This window comes from Parambassis ranga, chromosome 19 (genome assembly GCF_900634625.1).
Source record: "Parambassis ranga chromosome 19, fParRan2.1, whole genome shotgun sequence".
NCBI classification, from domain to species: Eukaryota; Metazoa; Chordata; class Actinopteri; family Ambassidae; genus Parambassis; species Parambassis ranga.
The window spans coordinates 13608179-13624910 of record NC_041039.1 but is presented as its reverse complement, the minus strand read 5'-3'; the positions used below and the strand labels follow the sequence as shown (position 1 = coordinate 13624910).

Here is a 16732-nt window from a genome sequence, read left to right as displayed (position 1 = left end):
GTGCAGGTAAAGAGTTGCTCGTCAGTCGGGGGATTGACGGAGGAGAGGAGGCAGGCATTTATTCCCCCCCCCAACGGAGTACTCTCACATCTCCCCCATTTCCAGTTACCATGGAATTACAGCTTGAGGCTAACCAACACAGAGCTTCAAGGGACAACACAAACCATCAAACATGCAAGGCATAAAAAGAGGCATTAAAAACATACAGCAGGCAATATTACTGTTCAGACAGACATTGCCAATTACATCCTAAGGTTCAGATCATGGATGAATGACCAATGTTATGATCGTTGTGGAGGGAGCACCAAACCATATGCATGTGTCACCGAATTTTGTGCTGGTAAATTTAAAATGGGACTTGTGTGTATTAAATGCACATGAACTATAGGCTTCTATAACAAATAACATAACATAATATAACATTACATGTAGTAAAATGTGTGTGAAGTTGATAAAAACTGCCAAATAACATGTTAAAAACATTGATTTGTTCATGCCCCTGAGTGAATCCATGAGATGTTTACCACGTTTATATGTGTCAATAAAGCGAGTTGTGGTGACACTGGGAGCTGAGCAGGTGATCTCTCAGGATGTAGTTTCTGATGAAACGTCCCCAGGGACCAGAAAACACATGTTGAGCCTAGAAGCTGTTTGAGTTGCATCAGGCACGCAGGTGTGAGTGTGCACACATATTAACACATGCATTTAACGTGTGATGTACAGTGCTGCTTATCACATGTTGTGTGTATTCCAGCTTCCAAACAATTGTCCTGTTATTTACACTCAGCAGACAGGATGCGTCTCATTGGAGCATACCAACGGTGGCAGAACAAGTTTCAGGTACAAACCGTGCATAAAACTAAACTCCCTTCACATGCCATGGATGTTTTTCAAATCTTTCTGCTGACTGACAGCTCTTGTTCTGAGGCCATGACATAATTGAGGTAATAAAGATTTTAGTGTAATATATGAAGACACATTGCCTCTCACCCAGTAAGTTATGACACTACCCCTGTTTGTAGCCATTGATTGCATGGGTGATATGACAACAAGCTGGATCAAACCCATGGCTGCGTCAGTTCATTTTAACCAAGCACAGAGTTACTGAAATAACCCAAAACCAATCGTTACTGAATGTCCAAAGACAGCACAGCAAACCGACGACTATCTACAGATTACACACTTTAAGCAGGGCCTCAGATTCTCAGCTGTCTGTTTTTTCTTTCAAAGGAAGTTAGATATAATTTAATTTAGATTATATTCCAATTTAGGAGGAATTTACACTATTCAATATATTTAGATTTTTATATATATATATATATATATATATATATATATATATAATTTTAGCATAATGTAATACAGTTCCTGCACAGCATTAAGGTCATCCGTTCCATAATTATCTCTGACTGTTCCTGGAATGCTTATGCAAAGACTATTTTGATAACACACAAATGACATCAGAAATTTACAAATGTTGTGACCTCTGTGCGGGACCTTAATATAAACATCCGTTTCTGTCAAGCCCTTGCAAAAAAAAACAACAAAAAAACACTATGCTAAGGGATAGAGTGATCTATCAGCGACTGTATGGATGGATGCCAGAGTGTCCACAGTATGCTGACATTTTAAATGATGTCTGTGGAAACATTCCTGCCCCGGATCACCTGTTTTATGTCAACCAGCAATGAGTGTTTTGAAAGGGCTGAAGAGAGCACAGCCATAGTGACGGAGATATGGCGTTAAACAAGTGGAAACCGCCAAGAAAAAAAGTATCAGCATTCAGAGGAAGGATTCATTTAAAGTCATTAAACTACAGATGTAGTAGTAACATGTCAGCACTTCTCACTCTCTCTCTCTTCAGTGCTGTTTGTCACCTGAGTAAATTTGTATCTTTATTTGTTACCTTACTTAGATTACTTTTTAAAAACCCACAACAGCAAACAAGCGATGAGGGCTGGTGTATAATCAATGTGAGATTGATGATGAATGTGCCTCAGGCGCTCTTTTAATGTGTCTCTCTCTTATCCTACAGGCTGAGCCACAGACAATGTCAGCGCCACATCACATTGTGTGTTTGCAGTGGTGTGTTTTCAAGTATGTTATTGTCATACAGACATGTTGACAGATTTCTGTCCAAGAATTAAAGAACAATAGCTCCCTGTAGCTTTAAGCTTGAATTTGTTTGTCATTTGAAAAGGTGACCAGTTGGACTGGTTAGAACTGATGACATATAGGCGTGTAATGTGGAGGTGTCAGCAATGTGATTGTCAGGCGATGAGGTCATATGTTTCAGTGTAGAAGTGTGACTCATGTTTTTATATGAACCAAAATAAAAAGCTTATCTGTAAGTTTTCATCATTTTGCCCTAGCTGTGAGAACATGTAGTTCCACGGTGCTATCAAGGCCGTACTGACACACCCCTCCATGGCTTGTCTGATGTAAATTTCCGCTGTTTTTTTAACAGATATATACAGCAGCCAATGGCAGCAGGACAAGTTATGGCTCAGGGAAGGATGCTTTTTGTTTAGGGAGCCAGTCAGAAGGCTCCATGTGCTACAACCTCAACAGCTCAACAGTAATACTACATTTGCAAACCAAATTCTCTCCTGCCCTTCTGGATTTGGTAAAAAACAAAGATAAACCTAGATAAAATATAACAGCATGCAAAAAAAAAAAAAACCTGCACATGGCCTGACAGGGAAGAGAAAATAGAAATGTAAATGCTGGTTTTATGCAATTACCCCATTGTGGGACTAATAAAGGTTTCTTAATCTTAATGTTCTCAGTTTGGTGACAAGGAAATAAAATAAATGGTTGAATGTAAGAAGAAGAGTTTTATACATCAGCTTTACATCAACAGTGTTGAGTTGCCGATGACTGTCATATACATTCAGGAGGTGGTCTGAATGCTCTGTAGTATCAGGAACGCCATCTACAAGGTGCAGTTCCTTTCAGTTTATCGCAAGGTATTTCTGTCTGCTTCAACTCACAAATACTCAAACATTAAACAAACCATTGCCTGGCTGGATCTGCTGTTCTGTCATCTGTGTTCATTGGATCCAGTCCACTGTTAGGACATGGGGGTCTTTCACAATGGTAAACATGTCAAACACAGATGTGATCAGTGGTCTTTCTCACTTTCAACACCGTGGTTGTAGTAATAAAAAAAATCACCTGATAAAACGTTTTCCAAGAAAGTTTAACAGAGTTAAAGATGTTTTTCAAAATATATTACAGAATGTTATCCGATCAAACAAACCTAAAAAAAGAGGGTGCATGTTTAACATTAACAGTTACATGCAATTCCCTCTTACATCAGTTAACACCTTTATGTTTTTCTGCAGCCTGTCAGGCTGCCCCATGGGAAATATTTTACTCACATCAGCTAGCATTTGCCTAAAGTAGTAAGCTGTCATTTTGTTTGCATTATCAGGTAAGATCATCCTCATCATCCTCTTTTACATAGAAATCAACAGGCTCTTTGAGAGCAGACAGCCTCAAAACAAAATGCCTCTGAGCCTGTATTACACAGAAAATAAAATCAGGAAAATGATTTTGTTGAAAGCCAAGCACATCGTTAAACAGGTTTGTCAAAACAGTTGAGTATTATTTTATATTGGCAGTAATGCACCACTTCACTGCCAAGGTACAAAAAGATCTACAATACAATAGTGGCCCTGTGTGTTCAAGATGTTAGATAATGCACACACAGACGCAGACAGATGTTTTTGTTGAACTATACCTTTATTTATCCAAAGAAATACACCATCACACAATTTGAGGGTGATTTAAAATACATCAGACAAAAAAACACAAATCATTATCAAATTCAGCTCTTATAAGGGGGTCAAAGATCTTTAAGCTGTCACTGGTAGTTCGTAACCAATGTGCTCCAGTAGGTGTAACAGTAACAACACAAGAGTCAACGAGATGTGTCAACAACTGCATAATTCCAAGAACTGGACTTACCAAGTAACACGGGCAACTGTGAATGTACACTGGCTGTGTCTAACTTTAATGAACCTTATCTGAAGAGAGGCCATCATGTGCACACCCCGTGTTGATCAAAATTTGGCAGAATTCATGTTTTTTTACATTGACTCATCTGATCCTGGAAGATACTGTTTGACAATGCTGACGATAGTTGACACCTCTGCCATGGCACCTTTACCTACAGCAATGTAAAATATTACAGGTTACATAATGATTGTGGTGCACAATCTTTATGCTCATAAATAACACATACCTTCTTATACACTCATCTCTAGTTACATTTGCATACAATTCTGAAGAAGAAACTGAGAGATGTTAAAAGAGGCAGACTTGCTGTCATAATTAATAAGAACTGCACAAAACATTCCTGTACATTCCAACTAGCAGCACAAAATATACTACATGGTAGCAACTGGGCAGATGATAAATGGAATGCATGGAAGCTAAACGATTAAATCTCGTCATTGCTTTATTGTTGCTCTGCTCAATTTGCCACTTGTCAAATGGATAGGTTCACATCTTGTGACATCACATGCTAGAGTCTGGATAGATATACCGGTAAGCTCCATCAAGGTGACAGAATTCTTGATAAATCTCACAGAATTACCTGAGTAGGTTGTTTTTACCCCCTTCACTGCTGGTGCTGCCCTTCCTGTGAGGTTTGTTTTTAAACTGCAGCCTTACAGTCAGGAAGTGCTCTTGTTTGTGGTTTTACTGCATTTCTCAAATGGTGTTGGCCATCTTTCTCCTTTTTTTAACCACTGGTTGCTAAATGCCTTTAGCTCTCTCTACATGTGCAACATGTAGTTCAGACATCGGTCTGCTTGTGCTGGTACCTGCACATTTTACTAAAACGATGTTCTGTTGCTCCTGGATATTTGAACAAGCAAAGCTTAATGTGACATAAGACATGGCCTAAAGAGCAGAACCTCAGACTTAACATAATGTCTTAATCTAAATAATTTGCGTTACATTAACTACACACTAAATCTTTGTTTGTCCCATTGCAAACAGGGCATGTTGGAATCTCTCACAAACAGGTCAAGGGCAAGTCAAGAGCCCTTGTAAACTGATATCCTCAGAAAAATACATCTTATCAGGAATAAGGAAACCTGAGCCATCTCCTGGAGGATTTCATTGGATGTGTACTCTGTAACCTGTAACCACTCTTCACAGTCTGTTTGTTGACACACACTGAAGTATATGTTCACATAACTGCAGCTAGGTGAGAAAATACACAGTTGGAGCCTCTACAAAGCAAATTTTGCAACTCTTAAAACAATTGGTCATATTATTCACAGACAGGTGCATCTTCTTATTTTTACTTTTGCCATTTTCCTGCAATGGCAATGTATTCACCTTTAGACCATTTACATCATATGATTTACCCACTGATGTTAGACACCACCTGTCCACCCTGTTTCTGCCGTCTTCTACATTCAGCTCATCCTCTGCTTATGTTGCAGCTACAGACTTTGATGGCTTTAAAATAACTTTGTTTTTCCAACTGACCTGCTTACACTAAGCAGCTAAAAAATATAGAAGGAAAAGAGAAATACAGTGTTTTTGGAATTCTTACTTCATACTAACATCTGTCAACACAATTAAGAAAACAAAATTAATGAAAATATTGTCATTTTTCACTTCACAGCTTTAGAATTTATTATTTCCCAGTATTAAAACCCACCTTCATCTCCACACACTAGCTTCTTAGCTATGCAGGGGATTTCCACATATCCAAACTCTTTCAATTTGGATACCTGCTGGGCGGTAATGGGATGTAGCCACATAGCTGTATTCATTGCAGGGCAGAAGAGAAGAGGTCGACTGGTATCCCAGGCTCTTACCACACATGTCTGCAAAGGACAATATTTATCATGGCATCTTAGAGAAAAGGATTTCATCATAAATGGTGTTAAATTATCTTACCAGCAGATTATCACAAATGCCGTTAGCAATCTTCCCAAGAGTGTTGGCATCAAGGGGCGCAATAACAAGTAGGTCTGCCCAGCGTCTTAGCTCAATGTGTAGCACAGGGTCAGATCTCTGTGTCCACAGCTAAACAAAAGAGAAGCCATTTAGCATGCAATGAATGAATCATACATTTTGGAATGCATGATGGTTTAGACCAGAGTTTCTCAGTCTTTCCTGGTTTTTGGGTTTCAAAATCAGTAAATCAGTAATTAAAAACCTCTCACATGACTACTGTTTGGAAAGCACAATCCTTTGTGTGAAATGTGCTAAAACATCTAGTTTACACTGTTGGAAAGGACGTTCTAGTAATCATTCCACATCTATTTCCTTAATGTTAAAAATACTAACAACTAAAATCCCCTGGGAATAATGTTGGTACCAACTAAAGACTGAGTCAAAAGTCAGTTCATAATGACTACAATAGAAAGTGTTTATATATTATATTATTTAAGTGTCATGTTTATCATCACCTTCCACTCTTCCTGGTCACTGTAGATTTTTACAGGGACGTCTGCAGGATTGTAGAAGTGCTTGGCATGCTCTGTAGTTACAACTCTTACATCCACCTAGGACATAAACCAATGAATTAATTCAACAAAGATATGTTACTAGGATGGCACATGATGCAATGCAGTAGTTACTCACATAAAGCATATGTTTGTTTGTGACTTTGGTTGTTAATGAATGACTAGAAACCTGCTAAAAAGTGTATCCTTATTTTTCCATAACATAGTTTGATTTGGGTTTGTCTGGTCTCCTACTGCAGTTTGAAAACGCTCACTTCTTCTAACTAACTTCAGATATCATTGATGGTTACAGAGCTGAATATCTCACACTTAGTCGGCAAGAGAAAAAAATATATTTTACTCTTTTAGTTCTACTGCAGACGGTGTAAACTGTAGACACTTTCCTCTGTCATGTCATGTTATATTATACAGGTGTAAAGATTAGATAAAATAATGGGGTAACGTCAGTGTTTTTTATGTTGCTGTCTGATACCTCCATCTTGCGGTTAAGGTAAGCTTATGCGTGTTGTGCCAGGTAGAGATGCAATGAACGTGTGCAGTGGGTGAAAATTAATAGTAAAATCTCAGCCGTAAGAAAGAAACAGGTCAAAAAATCTCACCCCAGACAGCTGAAGAAGCTGGGAGACCAAAAGAGGCAGTTTCAAGGCTGCAACACTTCCTGTTACACCGACAAGAACACAAAATGTTCCAGGAGATTTAGATAAATCTGTTTTTTGACATGTAGCCTGATCATCTGTCTGCATATTCGCGTAGCACACACAGGTCGACAAGCTGCCACCGCGCAACTTTGCAGTGCACTGTGAACCTCTTCCACTTCCGTAAATACTCGCCCCAAACCAATCAGCGAAGAGCACGACCAACGACTCTGCTGCACGAGCACGTCGCCACGCTGACGAATGATCGGCGTGCGCGTCCGCAGAATATTCTGGGTTTTTGCTTCTGTAGCCTAGCTAGCGTGAAGCGTGAGAGCTTTAGTCAGTATTGTTTCATGTTTGTTTGAAGCTCGCCCCAATTTAAAAACAGCAACAATGGCACTCACACCTCTTGTCTACTGGGCTCAGCGTCACGAAGAGATTTACCTACGAGTGGAGCTGACAGACGCTCAGGTGAGTGTAACCTGCACCCTGCACTCACATCTTATAAGCAAAATGCTAAGTGCTTGACTGGGACCTTTTAATCTGTTACTGGCTGATATTCGGCCTAATTTAGCATAGCACTTTTTATCCTGTCAGAGCACTATTTTGTGCTTCTGTGGATGCATATTAACTAATGCAAATGGTCGCTGTAGATTTATGAAAAAAACATACCACTGTGTAGGTGTACTGTTTGCATATTAGGTGATAAATAGAGATCCTTCTGGTGATAGCTGATCTTTATAAAATCCTATGCTTAGGCGTGCATTACGTATCAGGTTTGACCCCATCTAACCAGATAAATGATGAAGTAGTAAAGGATTTCAAGTTGTAAGAATGTGTGTGCACAAATAGCCTCATGGGTTAATTATACCTGTACAAGTAACCTCTGGTACTGCCTGGAACTTGAGGGCATAGAGTAACATTATCAGCTCATAGGTGGGGTGTGACCATCTTTTGTTTTATGCCCGTCTGAATTTATGCAGACGGGCATAAAACAAAAGATGGTCACACCACAGATACCACTGCCTACTGAATAATTAGCAGTTCTATAAATAGAACTGCTAATTATTCAGTAGGCAGTGGTATCTGTGTGAAACGGCTCACTTCCTTCCTATTTTACTGAAGGATTTTTTTTCATAAATACTTGTTTAGATCTGTGTGTCACTACTTGATATATCTTTTAATATCTACAAGAGGAAATATCTTATTAACTGTCTGTCTTTTTGCAGAATATTGACATTCATGTGCATGAAAATATCCTCCAGTTTAGAGGTGATGAACATCCTTTTGACTCCTCCTACATTTGACTCTGAAAATGCAGTGAAATGTGAATTATGTGTGACATTATTGTGTTTTGTGTGTAGCACTGGGGCATGGTGCAAAAGGACAAAATGAATACAACTTTAACCTGGAGCTTCTTTTACCAGTAAAACCAGAGGTGTGTATTCATTTTACATGTGGCCATGACTTTGTCTTCACTTCACCTACTGTTGACTCCTGCTAAACAAAAAACTATGTGATGACACCATGTCTAAACTACCACAAGCATCCTGTCCTTCTCTGATGTTTGCTTTGACTAATGCTCCTCACATGAATCTGTGTGCACAGGTGAGCCACAAATCCACGCAGCGCCAGGTAAATATTATAGTGCGGAAAAACCAACGAGGCTGGTGGGAGAGACTGACTGTACAGGAGCGTAAACCTCTCTTCTTGGCACCGGACTTCGATCGCTGGCTGGAGGAGTCAGACGCTGAGATGGAATTCCAGCAAAGGGTTAGTTTTACAGCTGGATGTTTCAGTGCACAAAACCCTCATTCACTAATATACTCATAAAGTATATAAATGATTCCGATATTCAGTGTAACTCAAATATTTGAACTGAGATTGCATATCTTTACTCTGATAAGGAGGAGAAGAGGAGCAGAATTAGAGCTTCAAGGCATCGCGAAGAAGGCGAGTGTAAACACTGATAATAGTCCAAATTAAAATGATCATCAGCGGAGACGTTGAACTTGTGGATGTATTCCTTCCTGTTGGATTAATAATTCTTGCTTCTTTGAAATGTTTCAGGGTTCATCAGCCTGAAAACTGGATTTTTGGTTGTATATAACCTGGTGCAGTTTCTTGGCTTTTCATGGATCTTTGTCAACATGACTGTGCGTCTCATTATCTTTGGCCAAGGTGAGAACTTTTAACAATACTGTAGCTTCAAGTTTTGTCAACTGCTTTGCCAAAAGCTGATGTCCTTTAAAAAAAAAAAAAAAAACCTTTTCAGACTCTCTGTACGACACATTTCACACAATATCGGACGTGATGTTCTTCTGCCAGATCCTGGCAGCTGTGGAGGTACTAAATGCTGCTTTTGGCTTAGTCCGGACGGGTGTTATTCCAACTGTTATACAGGTACGCCATGTTTCTTTGCCTGAGATTTGTGGAAATATATTTCTTCTTTATCCAGTAATTTAATTTAATTCCTCTTTTGTTTTGTTTGTAAATCAGGTGGTTGGAAGGAACTTCATCCTCTTCATAATTTTTGGTAGTTTGGAGGAAATGCACCACCAGCCAGTTGTGTTCTTTGTTTTCTATCTGTGGAGCACCATTGAGATTTTCAGGTATGTCATCTGAATGGACTGAACAAATACAGTATGAAATGGGTATAGTTGTTGTAGTTTCTGTTTAATTAAAAATACACAAACCATTTTGATAGAAAAGCGCTAACTAACTCATTCTCTCCCAAAAACCAACAAACTGCTCTGATTCTAGGTATCCATTTTACATGCTGGGCTGTTTGAACACAGAGTGGAAGACCCTCACTTGGCTGCGGTACACAGTCTGGATCCCACTGTATCCATTAGGTGTTTTAGCTGAAGGTAATTTAGGTTTACTTATCCTTCATGCTATAATCATTTACCAACAAATACTAAATCTCTCCATTACCTGTAGCCTTTGCAGTGATCCAGTCCATTCCCATCTTTGATAAAACCAAACTCTTCAGCATTCCTGTACCAAAAGCCATCGGTACCTCCGTCAGCTTCTCTTACCTCCTGTACGTCTATCTTGTTCTCATGTTCTTGGGTAAGTTGACAGAAGCTATTTATCATGAAATATCTCAGTCTAAGGTCACAATTTGTGTTCACATATCACTCTTTTTTCTCTCCAGGACTTTTTATCAACTTTCGTCATCTCTACAAACAGAGGAAGAGGCGCTTCCGTACCAAAAAGAGAAAAGCAAATTAAGATTCAGTACCAACAACATTCCTCAAACACCTCTGCTGCCTGCTTTTTTCTGGAGAGTCTTTTAAAAATGATCATCATGCTACAAAACCAGTCTAATCAGTTGTTAAGTTTTCCCCTTCCTAAAAATCACCTCCTTTATGATAAACAAGAACTCCAGGACATTTACCAGTGATGGATTATTCATATACATGACATGTATTACTAGAGAGCTGTTGTAAGCCACAGAACTTGAAATCCTGTGTGATAAGTCTTTTTCCCTTGTTTATAAATACTTAGCAACAGGCACTGATAAGTAGAGCCTGCAGTTGTCATTTGTTAGCTGTTGTATGACAAGAAAGCTAAAAACTGAAGTCGGTTGTTATTTCAGAACTGTCCAATAAAGCTCAGGGAAATCCATCTGGCTACCGCTGCTGTAATACAGAAAGCATTTTGCATTATTTAGACTCAACAATGACTTGATGTAAGCAATATTCATTTTATGTTTTTCTCACATTTCTTGTTTTATTGTTTTGAAAACCAACATCAACAACCATTCCCTTGGTTTCCTGTAAATGTGGTGAATGTGACTGAATAAAAATGAAATTTTTATCTGGTCAGTTTGTGAAAAATATCCTACGAAGCAAAATGTAAAAAAAACGTATGTACATGGAAACATTTCCATCAGCCTTATTTCACCAAGCAAATTCCTGCAGTAGCCTCATTGAGATCATTCAGGGCACACTAGGAACTGTCCATTGTTGGTCCACACTGTCTGAGGCTGCAATACTTCAGTCCATTTGTACAATTTTTAAGCACAGCTCAGCTGGAGAAGTCAGTATGCATAGGAACAATATTGTGATCGAAAGCAGCATACTGGGGGTCACCGGTGCTGGCGAGTTTGAGCTGCTGTGCAGCATGGGAGAGCTGGAAGGCAGCATCAGGATGGGCTGAGTCTGGCAGTAATGTGCACTCTCTCTCTAACAAATCGGCCACTCCTTTCAGGAGCTCCCAGAAACCAAAAGCCAAAGCAGCCTTCCGCAGGCGGTTCAGCTCCTGAGAGATAAAAAAAAAAGTGTTAATAGGATTTTTTGAAAATGTTACAAAGCACATTGATTTACAGCTAAAATTTACCTTATAGAAGGTCTGAGTTTTATCTGGGAGCTTCTTTGCATTCCTCAAAATCTTCTGGACATCAGTCTGAAAGAAAGCAAAAAAAACTTGATTTAGGGATGACTGAAAATGACTAGAATGTTTATCACTAGTGCTCAACATGGACACAATCCTACAAGCAAGGGATGTCATTCAAAAAATTTACCTGTCTTATCTCACTAACCACCCCAGTCCCATGCAGCGTTTGCATCTCATGTTACCATGTTAATGCCTTGAAAGATGCTACATGTAACCCATGTGTCCACAGGCCTCATCAAACAACAATATTCATACATATTGTACCTGCAGTCCACTGGCTTTGATCCATACAGTGACATTCTGAGCATAGCTTCGTTTGACCTGTGGTTGCACTGGGAAGGGACTTTTACTGTCATCTTCTCCATATGGATTTTCAGCTGCTTCTGAAATACAGATCACAGAACAGTTGAACAGTGAAATCAGTTGATCTACTGCCAGCTGTTGTAATACAGCTGGATAAATTATTAACTGTTCGATTATGTACGCAGAGTTCTTTGCACTAAAAGAATAAACAGTCATTTATCTGCACATGAGGTTTGTGTGTCATATGTTAGATAAAAGAAAGAAAGAAAAGTTCTACATTATGCCAAAAATGTTGTTGTTGTTGTAAAGACAGAAAATTTGCTGTCTGCTTATTTGGCCTGTGTCTTCAGAAAAATCTGAAACAGTGTTAAGGTCAAAGGTTACCCGAGATCGGTCCTAAATGTGTGATCTTGCCCAGCCAAGGCAGAGGCTCTGGACCAGGGTCAAACACAGACATCATCAGGTTTGATTTCTTCTTGCTGTCTGCTTGGGAGTACAACATTCCATACCACTCTTGCCTGGGAACAAAACAAACTCATTTCAGGTGCAGTTTAGAACATTCACTCCGTCCTTTGTTTCACTCCTGCAGATAAAGGTTGACTAGGAATTCTTGCTGGAAACTTAAGAGGATGGGAATCCAGATGTAGATTGGTCTCCCATGACACGCTAAAATGGCCTTTTCACCTTTCGCAGTAAAAATGTCAAAAATAAACATTGAACAGACTCCTCAAACCCATGAAAGGCTGAAACTTTGACATAACAACCTTAACAGCAGGATGAGAACGCACTTAACAACCTTTTGGGTCATTTTGGCTGTGACTTACATGAAGGGGATGGTAAATGATAAAAAAGACTTCCATGGAACATTGAGTGAGAATTCATTTTAGACAGATGAAATCACTTTTACAGAACAAAGAAAAAAATCAGAAACCCACAGTGAGTGACACACTGCCTCTTACATTCTAAAGGGCCTTGTGGTAAAAAATATATACAAACATATCAACACTGTGATTACCTAAAACCTAGTTCTGGTTATTTACACGCAGTCTCAGCTAGTCTCAATTAATAGATGTCAGACTGTTCTGACTTCATATTTGACAGAAACATCTCACCCCAGCTGGACCAGCGCCACCATGCCCTCAACTTTTAGACTTCCATGTAGAAGTACACAGAAATTGGGACTTTTTCCTGCCATTTGACTGGCTGAAGGTTCCTCCTCAAGCTCATCTGTGGCTCCTGTGCCAACTTCATCCACATCTGAAAGTACAAATAAAATACTGTGAATGCTGATACATGTGTGACGTTCTGACTGTTTATGGATTAAGTTCTATCATTCAAAATGGAATAAAAAATACATTAATCATTTTCTGTTTAAAGATACATTATAAGGGTAGTTTAACAAAAGCTCCTTTTTCTATTTTTTACAACTATATTTTAAAGTTGTCCTTGTGGCTTATCATTATTTTTTAACAGCAATCAGGCAACACTTTGGGAACATACAACAGGTTCAAAAAGCTGATAGTACTTTGTTTTTTTTTGTAGGAAGAATTTGTAAAAACAAAAACAGGAGCCCCAGACACAGACCGAGAGGATTTGTCTATTAATCCACTATAAGTATTTAATATTTCTTAATATTCAAACATACCTTTATTGACAGCAGTAGGTAGAACCAAATGTCTGGATATAACAGGGGGACTGGAAATGTCAGCGATTTCAATGAAGCCCACAATTTCCAAATCTAAATTGAAAGCCAGAAAAGAAATTTGTTTACTAAATAAAGTTTAAATTAAAGTGTAAATGATGGACCTGAAGCCAGCTGAATACCTGCACTAACAGTCCTTGGCATTGGCTCCACTTCTTCATCCACCACAATGGGCTCAGGTCGAGGAAACACCTGAACATCAGAGGAAAGATTCCCACAATGCAGGACGGCGTGGAACGTAGAGTATGCATGATCAATCAGCCTCCTGGAGACACAAACACAATGAAAGCAAAGGTTCATTTTCACAAACAATCAGAATTTTTTTGTATTGCTTATATTATTGTACTTCTTATTTCTTCAGTAAAAGTCGTACCCAAACATGGCCTGTACACTCTTCATAGAAAGTGGGCCCTCCACAGTGAAGATCTGACCATCCCCTCCACTGAGACGAAGAAGCTCCTCCAAGTTGTCCATTGCATCAGTCATCTGTAACTGCAATTACACAAACCCCAGGCCCATTTTTAAAGACAACTAATCCACTGCAAGTGATAGATTACCTACATTTAACATAAATCCAGATTACATCGTTCAGTTAGAAACCATTGTTAAAATGGTTACTCTCTCATCCTATTATTTCCTTCATAGATTTACCTAAAAGTGTGTTGAACTCAAAGTGCAAGTAAATAGAAATAAACTATTGAGTACCTCCTCTGCATTGGCCACACACATGATGAACAGTTTTGTAGGGAAAGGAAAAGGAAGAGGAAACTTCTTCTCATCCCCTCGCTGCTTCAGTGTTTGCAGGGAGTGGCGAAGAGAACCCTTCCCAATACCGAGAGATCCATCAGTGACTAGCACCACCTATAGGAAATAAGAGGGAGATACATAAACACAATCCTGCTTAATAATTTAGTGATAATAAAGAGATAATAAAGTGGAATCACTGCAGGATACGTGTTAAGCCAAAAACTAGGTTTAATAATCAACACTAAATTCAGACATGTGATGACATGTGTGTCAGATTACCTGACAAGGACAGGAACTGCCCCACTCCTGTTGTACTACATTATTAACTCCATTAAGAGCTGATTCAACACAGGTCTTGTCATAGTCCTCAAGGGTGCTGAGAGCCTCCTACACAGTAAAAAAAAACGTTAGTTAACCCCAGATCTCATTGAAACTGAAGAGAAGGACAAAACCTGCATGCAGGCAGGTACGTTTTTACCTGCAAGGCATTGTAATCCCTGGTGAAAGGCACCAAGAGCTCCCAGAGTGAAGAAAAGGCCATCAGTGCAGTGAACTCCAAGCGGTAGTTTGAGGACATGTGTTCGAACAACATATTGAGTCCGTGCACAGCCAAGTTCTTCCTCTGAAACTCCTCGCTGCCATCCACGGACACTGGCCGTGTCATGGACAGAGACACGTCCATTAAGACGATAGTAGGCATCGTTCACTTCGTTACTCAATTCCCGATGAAACAGTGAACAACTGCCCTCCAAAAAGTTCCCACTGATGAATAGAAAAGAGGAGATTTTTATGAGAAATGTGTGGCCAACCGTAGCGTCAATAGCTTTTTCTCGAGCTTTTGCCAGTTGTGTGTCTGCAAACGTCGCCGAGTGACTGTCAATACGTACTTTGAGAATATAGTCGTCACAAGCGTTTGTTTGATTATTTTAATCAACAGTCATCAAAAATATTATCAGATAAAACAGGAACATATTGTTAGCTAATGCTGGCTAGTTGTTCGACTGAATAAATGCTAGCAGTCTATACCGTAAACGGAAGCTTCAAACACAAGAAGCGCTTTTTGAACATTTAGCTAAGCTGAGAAAAAACACTCATAAACAAGGCTATGAAGTAAATAACTGGTGTGACAAAAAACAATAACTCTGGACGTACCATTTAGTGTTTCGCTTCCCATCCAATGTTTGTATGTAATGTGCACCAGCATTTCGGTCCGGGTAGTCCGCCTAGCAGTAACTAATTAGTTCCTAGGTAATCTAAAGGCTTTTTAAAAGCATCTATGCGCTGAAAAAGCCCAAACCTGTGGTATAAAAGCGTCTTTACAACAATTAAAAAAAGAAGCACTTGAGTAGTTTACAGTGCTATTGTGAATGTTTACTGTAAATTGTGCGTCACGGCAATATGGGAATGGCCACAATCACAAGTTCAGCATTTTGTTTGTGATTGGAATGTAGAAGTGTCTAGAAATGTCTAGAAGTCGTCCATCTAACCTGGTGGACACCTTTCAGGGATGTGTCCCTGAAAAGTGTATTTGAATGATTTGAATGATTTCTCTTGTCCACAATCTCTAAGGGAAACCCTGCAAAAAGTTAACAAGGTCAGTTAGATCCATATGTGCATGTTACAACACAGGGAAGTCTAGGATTGGCATAGATGAATATACCAGCTGAACTCAGAACATACCAGTTATGTAAAACCTAATTGTTGATGCATATATTTTTTTAAAATCTTATAAATATGTATGTCTTGTGTAGATTAGTTGCTGTGCAGCTTATTATTAACAGAAAGGATCCAAGATTCCTTCTAGGAGGCTGTGCATGCAGGAAAAAAATGAGTCAGGCGGTTCCAAAGACTCTGACACTGAAGAAGATGACAGCAATGAAAGCCGAGAGGACTTTAGTAAAAGTGAAGATGATGAGAATAAATTGAAGGAGGAGGAAGCAAAGGAAGACAAACCACTCTCTGCACTGGCCTGACAAACAATGCCAGCAAGCCACCTACCTCTTCCTGTTGCCCATAGCCTTCCTACTGTGGCTGAGTGTATGTTTGTTTGTTTTCCCTCTTTTGTTTCACAGTAAATTCAGTTTGATCACTTTCCTGGGGTCTACCTTGTGGATTGCTGTCTTCTCCTACCTAATTGTGTGGTGAGCTTATCGGGTCAGTAGCTGTAGAACCATTAATAGGTGCCATGTGCAGGCTTTGTTTATTTTTGATTGTGCAGACAAACAGTTTTCACAGAGGCCAATGTAAGCTGACACTTTTGATATTATGATTGTTTTCCCCCATTTTGTTCTGGGTCTGCTAAGATATAAAAATCATTGAAACTGCTGTGTTTTTGTAGGTTAGTGAGACTGCTGGTGTTTCAGATCAGATTATGACCACTCTGGCTGCCGAGACATCCCTCCCTGACCTAATTTCTAGTGTGATTGTGGCTCATAAAGGCCTGG

The 16732-nt window shown here is 39.3% G+C and overlaps 3 protein-coding genes across 4 annotated transcripts; 1 reads left to right on the top strand and 2 right to left on the bottom strand.

Moving 5' to 3' along the window:
* Positions 1 to 3726: 3726 nt before the first annotated feature.
* On the bottom strand, positions 3727 to 7309 carry ppcdc (phosphopantothenoylcysteine decarboxylase). Its single transcript, XM_028431222.1, has 5 exons — positions 7097 to 7309; positions 6441 to 6536; positions 5926 to 6054; positions 5684 to 5852; positions 3727 to 4174 (listed from the first exon to the last, which is right to left on the bottom strand). The coding sequence occupies exons 1-5, from the start codon at positions 7238 to 7240 to the stop codon at positions 4095 to 4097; spliced, it is 618 nt and encodes a 205-aa protein (XP_028287023.1). The 5' UTR covers positions 7241 to 7309; the 3' UTR covers positions 3727 to 4094.
* A 69-nt stretch (positions 7310 to 7378) lies between these two features.
* hacd3 (3-hydroxyacyl-CoA dehydratase 3) lies at positions 7379 to 10957 on the top strand. Its single transcript, XM_028431723.1, has 11 exons — positions 7379 to 7603; positions 8362 to 8404; positions 8497 to 8570; positions 8741 to 8905; positions 9040 to 9085; positions 9203 to 9313; positions 9408 to 9535; positions 9632 to 9744; positions 9896 to 10002; positions 10076 to 10207; positions 10293 to 10957. The coding sequence occupies exons 1-11, from the start codon at positions 7526 to 7528 to the stop codon at positions 10367 to 10369; spliced, it is 1074 nt and encodes a 357-aa protein (XP_028287524.1). The 5' UTR covers positions 7379 to 7525; the 3' UTR covers positions 10370 to 10957.
* Positions 10627 to 15503, bottom strand: ints14 (integrator complex subunit 14). 2 transcript variants are annotated; one of them, XM_028431720.1, is made up of 12 exons: positions 15441 to 15503; positions 14767 to 15050; positions 14568 to 14675; positions 14247 to 14402; positions 13915 to 14033; positions 13664 to 13806; positions 13485 to 13577; positions 12952 to 13096; positions 12224 to 12357; positions 11801 to 11919; positions 11480 to 11545; positions 10627 to 11401 (listed from the first exon to the last, which is right to left on the bottom strand). In XM_028431720.1, the coding sequence occupies exons 2-12, from the start codon at positions 14986 to 14988 to the stop codon at positions 11168 to 11170; spliced, it is 1539 nt and encodes a 512-aa protein (XP_028287521.1). In that variant the 5' UTR covers positions 14989 to 15050; positions 15441 to 15503; the 3' UTR covers positions 10627 to 11167. The 2 variants fall into 2 exon arrangements, with proteins under 2 accessions (XP_028287521.1, XP_028287522.1); XM_028431721.1 differs by having other exon boundaries at positions 11801 to 11916.
* Positions 15504 to 16732: the final 1229 nt, after the last annotated feature.

Coding starts and splice junctions, on each gene's coding strand:
- ppcdc (XM_028431222.1), bottom strand. CDS start 7,240: ATGCAGACAGATGATCAGGCTACATGTCAAAAAACAGATTTATCTAAA. Junction 6,537..7,096: donor AGCTTCTTCAGCTGTCTGGG/GTGAGATTTTTT, acceptor TTTATGTCCTAG/GTGGATGTAAGAGTTGTAAC. Junction 4,175..5,683: donor GCTAGTGTGTGGAGATGAAG/GTGGGTTTTAAT, acceptor ACATTGCTGTAG/GTAAAGGTGCCATGGCAGAG.
- hacd3 (XM_028431723.1), top strand. CDS start 7,526: ATGGCACTCACACCTCTTGTCTACTGGGCTCAGCGTCACGAAGAGATT. Junction 9,086..9,202: donor TTCAAGGCATCGCGAAGAAG/GCGAGTGTAAAC, acceptor GAAATGTTTCAG/GGTTCATCAGCCTGAAAACT. Junction 9,536..9,631: donor TTATTCCAACTGTTATACAG/GTACGCCATGTT, acceptor TTTGTAAATCAG/GTGGTTGGAAGGAACTTCAT.
- ints14 (XM_028431720.1), bottom strand. CDS start 14,988: ATGCCTACTATCGTCTTAATGGACGTGTCTCTGTCCATGACACGGCCA. Junction 11,546..11,800: donor TCAAAGCCAGTGGACTGCAG/GTACAATATGTA, acceptor GCTTTCTTTCAG/ACTGATGTCCAGAAGATTTT. Junction 11,402..11,479: donor AAACTCAGACCTTCTATAAG/GTAAATTTTAGC, acceptor TTTATCTCTCAG/GAGCTGAACCGCCTGCGGAA.